At 39.9% G+C, this 18,783-nt stretch overlaps 1 protein-coding gene across 6 annotated transcripts in view; it reads right to left on the bottom strand.

Annotated features, from left to right (window-relative positions):
* Positions 1-245: 245 nt before the first annotated feature.
* Positions 246-18,783, bottom strand: part of tasp1 (taspase, threonine aspartase, 1) — a 28,339-nt gene continuing 9,801 nt past the window's right edge. For all 6 annotated transcript variants that reach the window (XM_026190220.1, XM_026190221.1, XM_026190222.1 and 3 more), the window contains exons 9-14: positions 18,526-18,645; positions 15,824-15,902; positions 11,444-11,554; positions 8,690-8,797; positions 7,340-7,413; positions 246-412 (exon numbers count right to left, since the gene is read on the bottom strand). In XM_026190220.1, the coding sequence (XP_026046005.1) occupies positions 320-412; positions 7,340-7,413; positions 8,690-8,797; positions 11,444-11,554; positions 15,824-15,902; positions 18,526-18,645 (585 nt within the window). In that variant the 3' untranslated portion in view covers positions 246-319. The remainder of the gene's footprint in view (positions 413-7,339; positions 7,414-8,689; positions 8,798-11,443; positions 11,555-15,823; positions 15,903-18,525; positions 18,646-18,783) is intronic.

Below are 18,783 nucleotides of genomic sequence, written 5' to 3' on the forward strand. Positions count from 1 at the left end.
CAGGTGACACTGGAGAGCTCGGGGATAAATTGGCATAGAGTACATGCTGGAGGCAGACAGTGGCAAAGGGAAGTCCTGTAAGTGCACTAAGTAGAAGCCAACACTCCTCCCTCCTTCCTGGACACCTGTTTAAACAGCGAAACCTTATTACTTCTGGCATCACAAAGGCCATGGGGAGGTGAGGGTGGTGTGTGTGTGTGTGTGTGTGTGTGTGTGTGTGTGTGTGTGTGTGTGTGTGTGTGTGTGTGTATTTGAGGGTGGATGGAAGAGTTTATATTGGAGTATTGCTGAAGAAGCCCAGAAGGAAGGAAAACACGCTTCACTCCACTACACCCGTCAGCCGACACACCCCTCCCTCGATGGCCAAAGACTGTCCAGGAACTGTCCCAGGTGGCAATCTGGATATGTGTGTCTGCAGGCAGCAAAAGAAAACATTCACACAATGAGAAAAAGAAAAAGGCAGATCTATATGGAGAAAAAGAAATGCTGATAGGATTTTGATTTCTTAGATTCCTGTACAATCATCAAAGTTCAGTTCAATTGGCACCAAAGAACAACATAAGCTTTTTCAGGGCACTTTACAAACTAAGGTCTTCTAATACCGATTTCAGAGAAAAGCCCAACAATTTCCTCTGAGCCAGTATTTGGTGAGAGTGGCTTAGCACCGAGCTTAACTACTGCATCCCACTCAGTGAACTCCAAATCCAACACCAGCACCCAAACCCATTACGCCTGATGCTGCACAGCTCCCGGAGATTAGCGGCACAACCAAACCACACAACCACAATGAAGTTTTTAACTGCTTGGTGGGTAAACAGAAATGTTGAGAAAGTATCTACGTAAGAAGCTACTTTTGGATCATTCAAGGGGTCCCTACAGCAGATAGCTCTGCGTGTTTGATGTGACCGATCTTTACGCTGGATGCCCTTCCTGACACAATCCCACAAGGAATTCGTGTCTCCTCCTGGGATCAAACCAAGGATCTTTCCCTTTTTAGGCAAATGTGTAAACCGCTACATGAAAGGACACATCTAAGTAGAAGCTAGAAAAAATAAATACAATGCAATCAGAGGGAGCAAAAACACACACTACTACTGTGCCATCATGCATTTTTACCTTTGAAGTCCAAAGGTGCCAAGTCGGTGTTTGCAGAGACACAGAGTAAACGGAGAAAGAGAACAAACTGCTGGTGTTTTCTTTTTTGAGTTTCTTTTCTTTCGTTTGAGCAAACACTGAAAAGGAGTAAGAAGAGGAGGGAAGGGGCAAACACAGCTGTGAAGACGGGAGTGATACTTCCACTGGGGGATCAAAGGTGACCGACACTCCCTGCGCCAATAATGGCTGTCATGCTCCTTCCTCTCTTCCCACAGAGGGTAACGCTGGCTCTAGCCTTAGGGGAATAATACAGCCACTTATTTACCGGGGCACTGAACTGGCCTGACATCTCTCTTTCAGTTCCAGGACTCTACTGGTCTTTTTCTGTGTAGCCAGCGACTATGGCCCAGAGCACCCTGAGGGCAACTGTCACTTCAATGGGACAACAGCCAGACAAGGCCACGCACACATGGTAACACTCTGAGGGGCCCATTCTGCCTCCAGTACACGTTTCTGGACTCATCTTCTTCCCTTCATTTTCTGAGGACAAGGTTAAGGAAAGCCCTAATTTAAATGGTTTTGAGTGAAGGTCTGTAGTGAGTTATAATAAACTAATGTTGACAAGCTAAATGTTTTCCTTCAGATGTTTGCATGCCAAGGAGAAAAAAACACGTCTTTACCTCACTGACTATACAGCTCAAACTGTGTGCAGTTACCTGCTAGCTTTCTCAATGCATATATCCGTGCTTGTGTCTGACAATGATCTTGTGCCCTGCTCCCACTCCGATTCAAATTCGTGCCACATGTTAAGATCTTAATTTTGCTTTTAGCTGACAGAAAGGACAGCGCGACTTAGTCAGCAGGAAGAGTCAAAGGCTCAGTAAACCAAACAAGTGAGTAATGACAGCACTGCAGGGCCAAGAGCACTGCATGTGTTTTACATGAACTGGGACAAAGTAGCGAGGATGCTTCAGGCTCAGAAATCACACAACAGATGTCCCGACACTTTGGTGGCACAAGTCAGACAAATAACGCTGCAGCCTTATGTGCAAACAATAAAAAGCTCACTCATATTTAAAAGGTCTCTCTCTATCTGGAGGAATAATCAAAAACTAAAAAGGTATAAATATTCGTTTTTAAAAAGGGAGGTATGAATGAAAAAAATACACTACAACCTGTGAAGTGTGGAGAAACAACTGCAAACAGAAATACTGTAAATAAACAACCGTTCCACCTCGATGTTTGGTTAAATGCTTAACGGTTTATGGGCTGGTACTTCAATTGCTCATTAATGCAAATACCTAATCAGCCAATCACATGGCATGCAGACATGGTCAAGGCGACCTGCTGAAATTCAAATTGAGCAGCAGAATGTTGACGAATGCAGAATGCAACGTGGTTTAAGTGACTTTGAATGTGCCATGTTTGCTGGTGCCAGACAGCCTGGCCTGCATTTCAGAAACTGCTGATGTGCTTGGATTTTCCCACATAGTTATCTCTAGGGTTGTCAGAGAATGGTCTGAAAAAGAGAAAACATCGTGTGAGCAGCAGTTCTTTGGGTAAAAAGGTCTCGTCGATGTCAGAAGCGAATAGTCAAACTGCTTCAAGCTGACCTAAGGCAACTGTAACTCAAATAACCACAACCAATGTATGCAGAAGAGCATCTTTGACTGCTGAACCTTGAAGCAGATGGGCTATAACAGCACAAGACCACACTCGATGTCAATGCAATTAGCTAGGAACAGGAAACCAGGGCTAGAGATCACATGGGCTCACAAAAATGGAACAATAGAAGACTGAAAAAATGCTCTCTGATGAAAAATGTCCGGCATCTCGTTGAATCTACGCCACGAGGCCCTTTTGCCTTCAGACTTTTCATTGGCAAAAGTAGCCAATGAAGTGGACGGTGAGTGTATACAGGCCTTTTCCAAACTTAGTGACTACCATCAGTTGAAAAAATACTCCTTATCACCTTGATAATAACTTATTTTAGTCTGCAGCAGTAATTTGACTCACAAGAACAAAAACAATACATTCTTTTAGCTATTATGCTCATTAATACAAATGCTAAGACTCAAACCTTGTCGCTGTGCTAGTCAATATCAGTGACCAATTCACTTCACAGCAACCGGTGATAACCAGTTTAATTAAAAACAGGAGCTTGTAACCGTGATTGTAACACCATCTGTTGGCGATCCCCAACATAACTTGTCTTCCAGTTTAGTTTGCAATGATTCCTTGATGCAAAACCCAGGCTTGCAAAAAGCAGCACAAGCTAAATATAAAAGCCAGACAGGTTAAAAGTAAAGCAATGAGATGTAGAATTATGTGACAGCGGGGCAGGACAGACAGAAAGAAAATGACAGCATGCAAACCTACAGTGAGCCTCTTGTCAGTTCGTTACCCTGTGACTAAAGTGACCACATGACAGGACTACGACTGAGTTAAAATATCACATGAAAAACACATTTCCATTGTATCTGTCAGAGAAAAACAACATTCTTTGGAGATATGAATGTGTTTAGGAGTGAGGAGAAGCCACTCATTAACACCACAGCATAGACCAAAGGGTAAATTTAGCTCTATGACTACGCTGTTGTTTTTCTCTTGTGGTTTCCACATTCTTTGAAAATATAAAAATAAATAACAAAAACAATCATATGCTATTTATTCTCCCTGCAAAATGGATAATAAAAACAGCATGTAACATAAGAAAAGACGTCTGTCGTGTAATACACAAAGCAGACAATAACCATAAGGCCTGAGTTGCACGCCATTTGATTGTGTCTGGCCTTAAAAATCTTTATAGTGGTAATGATGTCCACAAGGAGGAAACAGAGCCATATTCGCTGTGTTGTGGATCCTTTACTTCTCTTTCATCTGTCCAATCATGACAATCATCATATAACAATGGTCCGTTTCAGAAGTACCGCCACTGGCTTGTCCGTGCAGTTTTGTGTGTTTCTGTAAAACACAGCTTGATGTTCTGATGTCTATCCAATGCAAACAAAGGTGAGTGTTTGAATAAAACCAGATGCTCTCACTCTTCTGCACCGCTGCCATTTCACAGTCTAACGTCTAAAAGATTAGGACGCAGACTCGACTTTCCTTAGAAACAACATCTGACTGAGAAGAAAGAAAAACCGGAGCAGAGTTTCCAGCAGTGTCAAACAATCTGGCCTGAGATTTTTTTTGACTGGCCTGCAGCAATTCAATCTAGATATTGATCGGTCATAAAAAATACATGCATGTAAATCTCACTAAAACACTGTAAAAGAATAGAAATCCAACCTGACCTCTGGCCTAAATACTCCTGCTCAGCTCTTTCATGTTCTTATCATGGAAAAGCAGCGGTAGATGGACTCTGGGTGGTTTGAAATGCCCAGCGAATAGGAATGGGAGGAATGTCTGCTGAACAGCAGCTGAGCCAGTGTATGGCTGTGACTCTTTATGCTTAGAAAACAGGCAACCAAATGCACAGAAAATTGGCTTAAACTCAGAAATGTTAGGCCAGCCGACTAAAATCAAATCAAAATATGACTCCATACAACTGATTTTCTTTATAACAGATTTACAGCAACACAGTCAGCCAAATCTTCACTAGAGGCACTCATTCCCTGTTACTTGCTCTGCTCCTGGTGCTAAAGAGCAAGATTTAGACTCTAAGACTAAGGCTTTGCATTATACTTGCTTCCCCTAGCCAATTTTATTTGAAAATGCCATTACTATGCAGATAACACCCTACTGTATTTATCTATGAAGTCAAATGCTACAAATACATTAGTTAAAGTACGGGCAACTCTTAAAGGCATAAAGACCTGAATGATGTTTAATTTTCTGCTTTCAAATTCAGACAAAAGTTATCAGACTTGGCCTTCTAACCTGGTTCTTAATTCTTGATAGCTTGACCTTAGCCTTCCATATTAGTGTGAGGCGCTTTGGAGCATTTCTGATGAGGATATATCCTATAACAGTCCCATTAAACAAATACACTGGACTGCCTTCCTCCATCTGCTCTCTACTGCTAAAATTAGAAACATCCTGTTCGGTCCGAAGGTTTAAAATTCTAAACTAGACTACTGTAATGCATTATTAAGCAAAAGTACTCAGCAGGACGTGAAAAGGAAATCATATTTCTCCCATATTAGCTTCTCTCAATTGGCTCCTTGATAAATCCAAAATACTATTAAAATTAAAAATTTTCTTCTTACAAAGTAAGACCTAAACTGAACTGAATACTCCCTCTCAAGATGACTTATGTCCCCCAAACTCATAGCCTATTCTCTTCTGCTTCCTGCCTGTTAGCCAGAATCATCACAGGTCTGCCGTAAAGACACGCAGGTGGCACTTCCTGTGCCTCCATACTCTAGAGACCACAGGAGACACGACTGGAGCCCGGCAGCATTAAAGTGCTCCTCTTTGGCTCTGTTCTCAGTAGGCATAAAGGACAGGATTGCCACATTGCTCTGGTATGCAGATGGTCAGGCACAGAGACACATCATAACTTCAGTTTCACAACAACAAGCTACTCAGTCTCTGTTAGAGCCGTGTGAGATTTGGTGGAGCAGCTGTCTTCTTGGCTGCACTCTCCAATATCACTGTATCACCAATCGCCCCACAAGAGGAAGTGGATACCCTCCCCCAAGAGACCCAGAAACCACTACTGACAGATGATATTTCTGGATCTCCACCCACTGAGCACAAGCACTTTACAAAGAACATTTTTGCATGCATATCTCAATGGAGTGATGCTTGGTGACTTCACCACAGTAGATTTTAAAGCTACTTGAGTGCTTCTTTGGGACCCAGACCCTAGACGTTTCTGCTGTTTAGATTAAAGGGTAGCCTACAAATGCTCTTCCCGAGCACACTGCACTACTTCGAACTCTGTCAACACAGCAGCTTGAGCCAAAGGGGCAAAAAGAAAATGTGTGGAACAGTAAAAGACCACCACATTTGAATCCTGCTTTCATGACGCTAGCTGTCTTGGGAATCAAATTCTTCTCTATTATCTGGTTAATATCAAAACATATTGTGCTTCAGTAGTCACGTGATGATTTAATGCCTCCTACCTGTCACTGACATTAAAAAAATAGCAGCAGATGGATTTTGATGTTGTACTTTATTTATGGCTGAATCATTCACAAATGATTATGGAACTGACATTTTGCTGTAGCAGCAGTAAACCCACCCCACATGTTAACTTTATGTGAGTGTGTGGGGCGGAGGGAGAGCGGGTGGAGGACTGCAAATTGAACATAACAAAGCAAACAAAACAGAGTTACAAACAGGGACTTTATGTTCACTGTCCTCTGCTTACCTCTCTCTATTGGCACTGCCATGACAGGACAGCGTGCAAGCTCACATTCCATCCCAGAGCCCCATGCACAGAGCAAATCTGACAAATATGCAGATTGATACTGATATCCCCAGTGGCGCATGACTTTCTGTAAACTTTATGGTACTTTAAGACCAGGTAGTGGCCACAGAGAGAGGGTGATGAGAGAGGCAGACCACGAGAGAGAGAAATAAAGGGAAAGAAAGAGAGAGAGAGAGGGTGGAAAAGACGGGTGAGTGAGGTGGAGCCAGGGGACACAGGACAAACACTTTGAAATCTGAACCAGACTTCAACAACAGTGCCCTCTCTTCATACAGAGTGACAAAGATACATTAGCCAAACAAATCAGTGCGAGCTGAGACTCCACTTAGAGCCAGGAGACCAGGCCACTGGCCCCTACTGCTTAAGAAACCACAGCAACAATATCTTAAAAAGGCTCAGAGATGCCTTTTTTAAATATCATTCTATGACAGCAGACATAAAAGTGACATTTATTACCCAGTATACCATACCAATACACAATGCACCCCACCGCAAAAAAAAGAAAAGAAAAAGTTTTTTGTTTTTCATAAGAAATTAAATAAAAAGTGCTCGGCTAAAATACAAAAATATGCTTCATTTCATTCACTCAACTCATAAAGCACTGGACCCTCTTGAGGGAGGAGGGTGGACCCATGTGGCTCCTGTTTGGTGAACGTGGGCAAAAGTTCCCGTCACAATGCACAGGACCGAAGCATATACCACAAACTACCAAAAAATCTTTGAACTGAAAGCTAAAAAAGGAGACAAGCTATTTAAAGCCAGCCTTTGGCATTGGTCAAAGATGCAACCATTGTAAGCTCACTTTAAGACTGTATTTAATTATAATATGTTTCAGTTTAGTTGGTTGGCTAATTCAAATCTCACCTTTGCTTTGCTATCTTGAGCAGACATGTAGCCAACACACATGCTTTCTGTGGTGTGACTCCACAGGAACTCCACTGTAAATAAAGACAGATACAGGTTACAAACACCAAGTCTTCATACACAAATATCCATACACAGATTTAGCAGCCGGAGCAAAGGTTTGATAGAAACAGGAAACCATACAGAACGAAAGGTTCGATTTCCTAAAGCGAACAGAAATGAGTAATCCTGCCGAAGAAGAACATCAGGCGGGTGAGCCGGTGGACTTAGCACCGAACATGCCCATTACAATGAAAATATATGACTGGCAGTTGTGACATAATTGCATAGAATAGCAGAACTTGAGAGGTGAAATGTAAACTCAATTACTGCACCAAAAGGATGTGGTCGACATGATGTTTATTCATGTAAATCAACAGCAATCTGTGGTAGGTGACACAGCACAAAAGCTGCGCTACGTACACAACATCAAAACGGGGTCTGCACATCATTCAGTGTCAACTGAAAATATTTTATTATCCATGCAGACTTAATGTTTTATGTTGCACTCCATGATTTGGAGTTAAAACAAAAGATTTATGAAAACATAAAGAGCCCAAACTTTGAACTGGACACAATGAGCACTGAGGTCAACTCCATAATAGTAGAAATCCAGAAAGTAGGATCATTCTCCTAAGCTCTGGGCAGAGAAACCAAATCTATCAATACAATCAGTTGGCAGTATTCAGAAGGCCTCCACTTCTCTGAAGATTAGTGGTTGATTCCATAGTGGGAGGTCTCTGCTTAAATCTGAGATGAAGGGTGTGAAACCAAAGCCTGATTGTGCAAGTTAAAACACAGACCACCTGCCAGGAAAGCCACAGTGCCTTCTCTTCTGTCTTAACATCTCACTAATAAATCAAGGAGTCACCCTATGTCTGTGCTTTCTTCACATTTCTCAACAACACTTCATCCTAACCACTTCACTCTTGGTGGGTGCACTACAAGGAACCCAAAGAATTGCAGTGTCGAGTTTGAAGTCTGGATCAAAGTTGTCTTTTTCTTGTTTTTGTACTTTCATAACTACTGCAGTCATGTGCGGCATTTAGGGAACAGCTGTAAATTAAATTCCAGCTGCCAATCAAAAAAATGTAACGTAAATTTCTGTAATGATGCCGTCGCAGGCACGGAGGAGATGGACTGGACACCAGTGTTACTACCGTCTGCTTGGATTTAAAGTTTTTATATATGGCTCACGAACCATCTGATGCTGGCAGCTGCCACGAAAAGAGACGACTTTTGTCTGTTTATCCATTTTATTACCAACCTGTCAATTTAACCAGCCAAGTCTTGAAATTATTAACATCTTACCCAGTATACCCTGAAAATTTTGAGACGGCTGAGCCTCCACACATCTGCAACATCGCAAGACAATTACTCCCCCCAAAACACGATCTTCACTGGCCAGAATGGGTGAACCTGGACACAGAGGAAAAACAATACATTTAAGATGATTGAAAATGGCATATGTGTTTAAAAAAAGGAAAAGAAAGGTTCTCGTTAATCAATAATGTCTCATACTTTTTTCGTTTTCCAACCCTAAAACATAAAACCAAGCATAGCATGACATAATTAGGCAATACACAACCTTTGATGTACGAGCAACAAAACTTTCCAATCCAATTCTCTCCCTTTATATCCAAATTATACAAATTGAAATAATTACATCAGTTTTATCAGGATTTAACCCAGAAATAGTGAATAACAGGTAGTGTCATTTTAACTCTACATACTGTATGTACTGTTATAACACAAGGCTTCATTTTAAGATCTAAATAATGCTCAAATATGTTTCAGCTGACTTTAATAACACATAAAGAAAGGGCCGTTCTTGCTCCCTGACTAAATTCCAGGAGAGACAAACTTCAATGAGGTGTTGTATATACAGAAAAACTTGGACGCGGCCATTAGCCTAGCGCAATAAAAGAAGAAAGGGCTCGGTTTGGAAAAAAACAATCTATAAACAGCTATAGCATGACTTGAAATGTCTCAACACAGCAATGAGCAAAGGAAAACAGGACTATTTGGTGCAACTGATATAAATATTGTTGTGTCTGCATACCATTGTTCTTTTGTTGCATTTCACTCAGATTTTGGTTCCATGTCGTAATGTTCCCTTCACTCTATAAAACACTGTGTGTGTGTGTGTGTGTGTCTGTGTTTGTGTAGCTTGGACAGCGTTCACACACAAGAACAGATATTTGTTCTACATTTTCAAAAAGGCAAAATATTCCATCAAAAACTCCATTATTTAGCCTGCAGCAAGAATTTAACAATAAATAAACAGAAATGAACATTTTTGAAATATCACCCCATTCGATATGTACTTGGCAGGTGTGTCTATGGCACTACAATCTTTTATTAGCATTAAACAAAAATATTTTTTTGAAGTGTTTAAAAGTGTTTTATTCTGTAGACCAGCGGACCGGTACCGGTCCAGGGCCTGGGGGTTGGGGACCGCTGCTATAGACTGAATCACCTGACATTGCCGTGTTCTATCTACGGTTTTGTGTAAAGGTTTTGAGCCACCATCATGTTTTAAATATGGCTGTAAAACACAAAACTCACTCTCCCTTTTCTGACACTTCATACACTGAACCAGAAATGTAACATTTCATAAGACCTGTTATCACTGATTTTCAGTCCACTTCTTGCAGATTTTCAGTTTTTCTCCCCGTTTCCCTTCATTAAGAATGGCTTCTTGACAACCACCCTTCCACTGAGACGATTTCTGATGAGGCTTTGGTGAACAGTAGATGGATCAGCTGTTAGTCAGATGTATCCCTCAGGTCCTGTGTCAGGTCTGTGTTGGATTTTTTCCTGTTTCTTACTTTCAGATGCTGTTCATTTGCTATAGATACTGTTTTTTTAGACCTGCCACTTCTTTTGTCTTTCTTTTCACTTTTCTTTTGTAACCCACTTGACGAGTTTCATCAAAATTTTTAACAACACACTGCACACCACGCTGAGATATGCCAAGGTTTGGGTATATAACTCTTTGGAAATTACCTTTTTGGTACAAAAAAAAAAACTTTTTTATGCCTGTTAAACTATGTTAGATTTGGGATTTTGCATCTATTCAACTAAAGAAATGGGAACAAATGATGTGTTTTTGCCCAAAAATACTATTTAAAATTGCTCATCCCTTAATAACTTCCATGGCTTAACAAACAAACAAAACATTCCTCTGAAAATGGTCACATACAAGAACGAAGAGAGTGAAAAATCAGGATCTTAACCTTAACCAGGCAACATTTAAAAACTGCAAAAAAAATGCAAATCAAAATCAAACCGCAGTGTCCAGGGCGAAAGTCCTGTTTGATCCATTTATCCAACAGGAACATGCTGAGTTTGTCATTGTCCCACTGCTGCATAAATCACATTTTTGTATTTGACACAAACCTATGACATCTTAACAATGCAACGGGTAAATTGCCATGACTGTACAGAAGCAACATTAATATGATGTTGTGGCAATATTAATAACATAACAACATTCCTGTCTCATTCCTACTGTTAACATGCGTTCTGCAAAGACAGGATTTGCGCAGCTTTGTTTGAATAAATTGAGACGGACGAAGCCAAATTGAGACGGACTTCTAAAGAAGGCCGGAACAAGGCAGAAACCACCACATGTTTCCATATGTCCTTTTTCCCTCTGCTCTGAACTATCCCAGTGGTCATTCACAGGCACAGCAAACACGGTTAACAAGGCTTTCAAAAACTGACCACTTCTGAGAATAAGTCAAAAAACTAAAAAAAAGCTCTTCATATAAACCTATAAACTTTCAACAAAACAAGCATGTCTTCCAAAATTATCTGTGGCTGTCAGCTATGATGTGTGCACCATTTGAAGGCCCTTTTTAAACAGTGAAAAGGAACCATAAATCAAAAGCTGTCTCTGATTCTATAATTTCCAACGTTTCCAGTTGTTCTCTCATTTCTTATGTTATGCAACATCTGTTTGTATAATTCTCTCCACGTGTTTCTCACAAACACGTTCTTGGCTGACAAATCTGTGTGTATGGAAAAGAGCGGTAATCAGGCTACATGTGTGTGACTCACTGATGAACTTGTTTTGCATAGCCTCCAGCAGGGCTTGGTGGGCATCTTCAGACTGCATGGCAGCAGAGCATTCCCGTGCCAGCATGGTGCGAATCAGATGCTCCCCGCAGCCTGGCAAAAGACACAAAATGACACACATAATAAACAGAGTTAACTTTTAGAGACTTTTGGCACATCTAGACTAAACAACTTCCTTTCAAATCCAAAGCACGTGAAAGTCTTAAAAAAGTCTTTTAAAACTTGTAAAAAAAAAAAATCTTTATTTATTATTAGATTATATTATTTATCTGGTTATTAGGTATATAATGGAAGCTATTCTAAATATCAAAGGGTTAAGTTTTGTTTATTGAGTTCAAATAAAAATAAAAATGATAATGCAATCCTTTGGCATATTCTCACAAGTGTAATTAGGCAGTTTTTATTTCAGGTAATACTGAAATCACTTCTAAAGTACAGCTGCCTTGCTCATGGGTACACTGACAGTGATTACAAAGAGAGGGTTTTTGTTTCAGTTTTCCCTGCCTTGATCCCAGCTAGTTTTGGAGCTTTAAAACTGCCAAACACCCAGTATTAATTCCCCCTCTGTAAATCCTGTGCTGTAGCTGGCTCCCGGCACAACTGCAGGGTGTGCAGAGAGCCATACTTACTTCTATCGTCATGACACATTCACGCATCATTTTTATTTAAACAGGTTTAGAATTTCTATGTTACTGTAATATGCATTTTTAGAAACAAGATTTTACAAGTTTGTCTAAGGAAAAGAAACTATTTTTGATCAGATCACTGTTTAATATTTATAAAAGCAGTGTAGTGACTGCATGTACAACTAAATAGAAATAATAATAATAATAATTTTAGAGTACACAGAAATAAAACTGCAGTATAGAGGTTGTTTGCTATAAGAAAAACCTAACCCCGCTAACCCTGCTAGCTCCAATTGATTGTGGTAGCCACCTGAATCTGTCTGATGTGCTTCCTTCATGGTGCATGCGGTAAATACTCCAAGGAGAGAAACAAAGCATTTTGTTAAGAATTCAGGGAAACCAGGAACCATAAAAGCATGGGCAGCCTGCTCAGTCTCTCACATTACCTTCAACCACTTCCAAGTCAAAACATAGCAGGTGTGCCTTTTTATATCAGAGATAATATGCTACTTATTCCTTAAAGAGCAAACATTAAATCCAACATATTGCTGTTTTTAAGGAAAAGACAGTTGCTGAATGCAAACTGCATGCTTACAATAAAGCCTTTCTCACATGTAAAGTTTGCACGTACCGGAGAACAAGACAAAAAAATCTTAAATTGTAAACAAAACACATCTGGCAAAGGCTCCTGTGAAAACCCATAAAGACTGAAGAATATGGCCTCATTGTTTCTGTAAACACAAATGAAGGCCCCATAAAAAACAGGTAACTACAACAGAACTGAATGCAGGTCAGTAACTGTGGAGAACAAACGCCCGGAGCAATTTGAAGTCCTTTTTTTAAGGCAAGTAGAAAACTGTATTGGCAATGTACTGTGCCTTTTGTGCTGTGTTTACCATAAACCCCCACGAGTCTAAAGGGAACTGGATATTATGGCAGCGCAAACACAGTTGAATTAGGACGGCAGAAAGAAACCTAAAGCAGCAACTCACCAGGAAAAAAAACCCCAAAAAGACCAACAAATGTGGACACAGTATGTGACAGCCGACAGCGGCACGAGTAAACAGTAAACTTTGTGAGTTGTTGTCTCGCTGGCCGCAGCAAAGTAAAGGCCAGATGAAGCAATAAAACAAAGACACACATGAGCCGCATATTACAAAACTGACTACAGTGGAAGAGGTGGGAAGGAGAGAGGGCGGGTGCGTGGACGGGCAATGTGTTGGTGTGGTGGAGGGAAGAAAGGGACATTCGGGGTGAGGATCACACTCCTTGTGTCAGAATGGAAATGACTCTTTCTGTTTCTTTTTGATGGAAACATCTTTCATGTTAGGAAATGAAAGACAGGTGTTGTACTGGAACACACATTATGCTCTCTGAACCCATACGGCTCGCTCCTTTTTTTCACTCACTTCAAAGACAAAGCCACAATATAGGAAGACAGGGTGAGAATGCACACAGCGCAAATATCAAACATGCAGCCTACACTTGATCTTCTTGGATAATTAATGAACAACAGACCACTACCACAACAGTTGTCATATACTGCTTGTTTAATGTAAGAAATGCTGAACAGAGCTGCTGAAATGTATCCGGCCTATCACCTTTAACCTACAGACGGCAAGCAAATGACAGATCCTCACCAAACCAGACTGGATGAAAAAGCATAAAGTCCTTAGCATGTCTTAAAATTAGTTAAATACACTTTCAGATGAACAACAACACATGAAACTTGTCAAATGTCTTTATTCATTTAACAAAAATGACGCCAAAAGCATTTGTGAAAAACTAAGTAAATTGTTACTGCTTCTATAGGAATTAAGGTAGTGTGACACCTCTATAAAAGCAAAAGTTTTGGTAATTTGCTGGTCTGGAGCATTCAGGTGCATGTTAGCTCAATGCCAAGGAGGAAAGACATCAGCCATTATCTTAGAGAAGCAGCTGTTGCTCCCTATCAATCTGGGAAGGGTTATAAGGCCATTTCCAAACAATTTAAAGTCCATCAATTCTACAGTGAGAAAGTTTATTTACAAGTGGAAAACATTTGTGCCGATCTTCCCAGCAAATTTACCCCAAGGTCAAACCAAACTGCAAAAGCCCCAATGAAGCTACATCTCGGACTCTAGAGGCCTCGGTTAGTATGTTAAATGTTAAAGTTCATAGCAATAAAATTAGGAAAAAAATTGAATAAGTGTGGCTTTGCAGAAGAAAGTCTCTTCTCTCTAAAAAACACTGTGGCAACACAGTTTAGATCTGAACAAAGACTTTTGGAATGATGTTCTTTGGACAGAACGAGACCAAGACGTCTGGACTTAATGCACAGCACCACATTTAGCAATAACCAAACGACGGTTATGATTCTGGCTATTTGCAGTCTTTGAGTCAACCATGAACTCTTCTGTATATCAAAGTATCTGGAGTCAAAGTGAGGCCATCTGTCCAACAGCTAAAACTTAACCCAAATTGGATATTGTGAGAAAACAGTGATTCCAAACACAGCAGCAAATCTACAACAGAACGGCTGAAAAAGAAAAGAATCAAGATGTTGCAATGGACCAGTCAAAGTCTGAACCTCAACCTGAATTAAATACTGTGCAAAGACCTTAAAAAAACAGTGGGAATGTCTGAAAAGCGTAAAAAGTGGCCAAAATGATCTCTACAACGATAAGAGACACTGATAAAAACAAACAGAAAATGATTACTTATAAGTTACTAAGTTATTGCTGCTAAAGGTGGTTCTACAAGATACCAAATCATTTTGTGTGCGTGTGTTTTTCACACACTGCTTCTGCATTTTGGCTTCATTTTTGTTAAATAAAAAATGACCCTGTGTGTGTATGTCATGGTTTGCAATTTATTTGATGTTGTATTTAAATAATTTTAGACCTGATAACCTGACAAGGACCAAATGATTTTTTAAAATTATATGCTGATAGAGAAAACCTCGAAAAAGCATTCATTTTCACATGACTGTTTGCTCCAATAAAAACCACAAGACAGCTAATAATTTAAGTGAAATGTTCTAGATAAATGCAGAACTAACCACCCAAATCATAAATTCTAGGGCTTGTGGACAGCAGAAAGCATATTAGGCCATCCTGAACTACAATAATGATGTCAAGTAAAAGTCCTGTCGAGTGCTGCTCGACCACATAGTTTTTTGTTTGTTTTTTTGTTGTTGTTTTTTTTTTTGGGGGGGGGGGCATTTGTTTTTAGTTTTATTTAGATTTTTATATTATACATGTACTCTAAGTAAAAGCTAAGTAAAAGTACATGAAATGCAGAAGTTGATACTTGATTTAACTGCCAACTATTATACCAGTCAAGTTATGATCCAAATCTGGACAAGTACACTTTACAAATTCACCATTTTAACACTGCAATGCCCTTCCAGCAGCTCTCCTTCAATCATATCTACAACAGGTGTCCCATGTCACAAGTCACTGAAAATCCAAAGAGCTCTGCAATGCACCTGGCGTGCAGCTGACTAACACAGAGTAGAGAAAGATGACTCAATCAGTTGAGGAAGTGACTGATGAGAAATCACTCAGCGGGAACAGTTGAAGGTCATCGGAAAGTATTATCAGGCTTTTTGAAGCCTGACTCGCTCGGACTGATTCATATCATCCTCAACAACAAAAGAGAGGCTAATAGTGAACCCAGAGTGAACAGAGTGGAAACAAACACACACAAACACACACAACTATAAAAGTGGATTACAGAGAATGTGCTGGTTTACCTGAGGTACTCACTGCTGTAGAGTAAGAGTTCATATGACAGGCATTTTCAGCCCAGCAGCCACATCCATAGTGAGCAGCCTGAGAAATGGAAAACAAAAAAGACATCTTAGATGAAAAGGATTATTGCTTTTGCCTTGAAATAAGCAGAATAATTTCTTAAAGAGTAACTTTGGTTACTGGTTGGTTATAGCAGACTTATTTATATTTGCACATCTTTAACTAAAGCAGCATGCCAGGCTTTCTAGCTCTATTGCTCTGAGCTTCAGGTTTTCCTAACACTACAAGTGATAATTAGATTGAGGCAGTAAATCCCACTGATTCATTCATTCTGTTCAGCCTCAACTGTTACATGGCTGTTTTTTCCCGTAAAGCTGCTTTTAATAGAAAATGACAACTTCCTTTGTTTCCTCGAAGTAAAAGTTCTTCTTCAAAGAAAAGTTTTGAATTAACATTAAGTAGAGCCCAGACCACTAGTTGTTATTTTTGACTATCTCCATTAAAAAGTAAAATTTCAGCTCTGTTAATTACAGGCAGCAATGGGAGAAATAAAAGAAAGGGAACCAAACTCTGGGGGTCTTTACTGGCAACCGCTGCTTCCTGAAAAAGTCCAATCTGCTGCCCTTAACCCTTCATAAGGTGCACTGATCAGTTAGACTTATGGCCACTAGAGGGGATCAAAACTCACGTAACACACAACCCTGGCACACTGTTTTCCTCCTATGATTTTAGTGGATAGTGAGTTAACAAAGAACATACTGCAGACGCGCCACCTCTCTACTGATAACACATTTCTGGTCAAGTCTAAAAAGCCCAGGGTGATTTTTTGCACTCCAACTCTATCCTTTTTGACTTTCCTCCAAAAGCAGGTTACATTTAAAGAGCATGTCCTTAATGGTTGCTGAGCTTTCAGTTTCATTATACCCAGATTCCCCACCAACTATGGGATTGGAATCTAATGCAAAAGCTAATATACAACTCTTTTTTAGCTCTGCTTTGGTCCCCACCAAAGTCGCCCAAAAATATCTGCGTTTAACGGTTGGAATTCTTTTAACAGCTTGCAGCAAATTTGAAGCAAAAATGACACTTTTTTTCAAGCAACACTGTTCTTCAGACAAAAAAAAACACATAAGCATGGAAAATTGACTGATTACAAAAAAATTAAACAAAAGCTGCAGAAACACACTGATGTCAAAAAGAGGAAAAAGTCTCTATATGTTCACTGGCAAAACTATAGTACTGCTCTGTTGTTGTTTTTGGACAACTAAGAACAGACCACTGGGAATAACGTGACCTAGGTAGAGAAAAACAAAGAGTGAGGTTTTTTTTGGCCACAGTGAGAGGAGACATGTTCGGCACAGAGCAAAGACAGACTTTCAAAAAGAAGAACTACATGCCAGCTGTAAAACATCGTGGTGTGAATGTGCTTTGATGCCCTTGGGACTGGACAGCTTGCAGGCATCGGTTTTACTATAAACCAGCATCGTATCAAAGAGTGCTTGAAGATAATGTGAGACCATCTGTTCAAAAGTTGAAGTTAAAGTAAAGCTGGCTCTTCTAACAGAATAATGATCATAAGGGGTCTAACAGATTCACTGAGAAATGGGTCAAAAAAGAAGAAATAGAAGGTTATGCAAACACCATCAAAGACCAGATTTGAATCCCAATGAATTGGATGATTTTAAACAGGCACTACTTGCAAAAAAAACAAAAAAACAAACAAACAAACAATAAAAACAAAATCTCTTCCAACTAAATGTTGAAAAAAAAATTGGTGGTAAAATTACTTACAACAATATCAATGACCAGTGGACATTTATGGAGAATTGAAGGAGGCACACTAGCTTTGAGACCAAGATTTACCCCTCCACGGAAGAATGTTACATTACAGCTTTTCAGCCTTTTTTTATATTAGTATATCACCTTTATTTGAAGAAAAGAAGTCTGTATTAAAGAAGAGGAAAATGTTTGCCTGTTAAAGTCAAACAGGCATACGTCCATCCATTCTCTCCTGCTTAGCCTTGTCAGGGGCGCAATGGGGGGGATGGAGCCCATCCCAGCTACCATACGGTGAGAGGCAGGTTACACCCTGCACAGGTTGCCAGTCTGTCGCAGGGCTAACACAAGAGACAGACAACCATTCACACTCACATTCACACCTATGGACAATTTAGAAATACCAATTAACCTAACCCCACTAACTACATGTCTTTGGGAGGAAGCCCGAGTGCCTGGAGAGAATCCACGCAAACACGGGGAGAACATGCAAACTAAAAACAAACATTTCCAATGGATTTACTGACTTGCCACACATGAAACTGAAATTATCCCCAAGCCAGAGGCCCATAATTTGGAGCAAAAAAAAAAAATAATTCTCCCTCTTTTAGACGGCAATAATTTGGATACGGACAGACATCTTTTGAGCTTCAATTACAGGCAGCAGCATAACATTAGCATTAAACGCAAACAGTATGTAGGTGCACAGTGCACTTATTTTGTTCTCTAAATAGAGCCCTGTATGCACGACATAGAAACGATATCTCACAATGTTGAAATATTTCACTACAGAAGAAATGATGTCTATAGTAATAAGTGCATCAAATATAATTTTAGCTATCATTTAATTGAGTTACATTAAACATTTATTTAAAGACATTATCTGGACAAAGATATTGTAATAAAAAGAAGGAAAGGGCTTCATTACCTGGCCAACCCTGCCGGGATGTTTCATAGCCAAGCCTCCACTGGACACTGCTGCAGCTACATTCCCCTCCAGGTCCACAACAACAGCTCCAACTGTGTCGAGGCACCCTGAGCCATTTCCCTATATGACAGTAAAGGAAAAGAGTCACATGAACTGCAAAAAAGGAGCTAAGAAATTCAAAAGGACATCTTCAAATGACAATTTTAAGTAACTATAACTATAAGAGGTGGCAAAATGAAAAAACAAAAAAACATCACC

The sequence above is a fragment of the Astatotilapia calliptera genome, chromosome 13 (genome assembly GCF_900246225.1).
Source record: "Astatotilapia calliptera chromosome 13, fAstCal1.2, whole genome shotgun sequence".
Taxonomy (NCBI): domain Eukaryota; kingdom Metazoa; phylum Chordata; class Actinopteri; order Cichliformes; family Cichlidae; genus Astatotilapia; species Astatotilapia calliptera.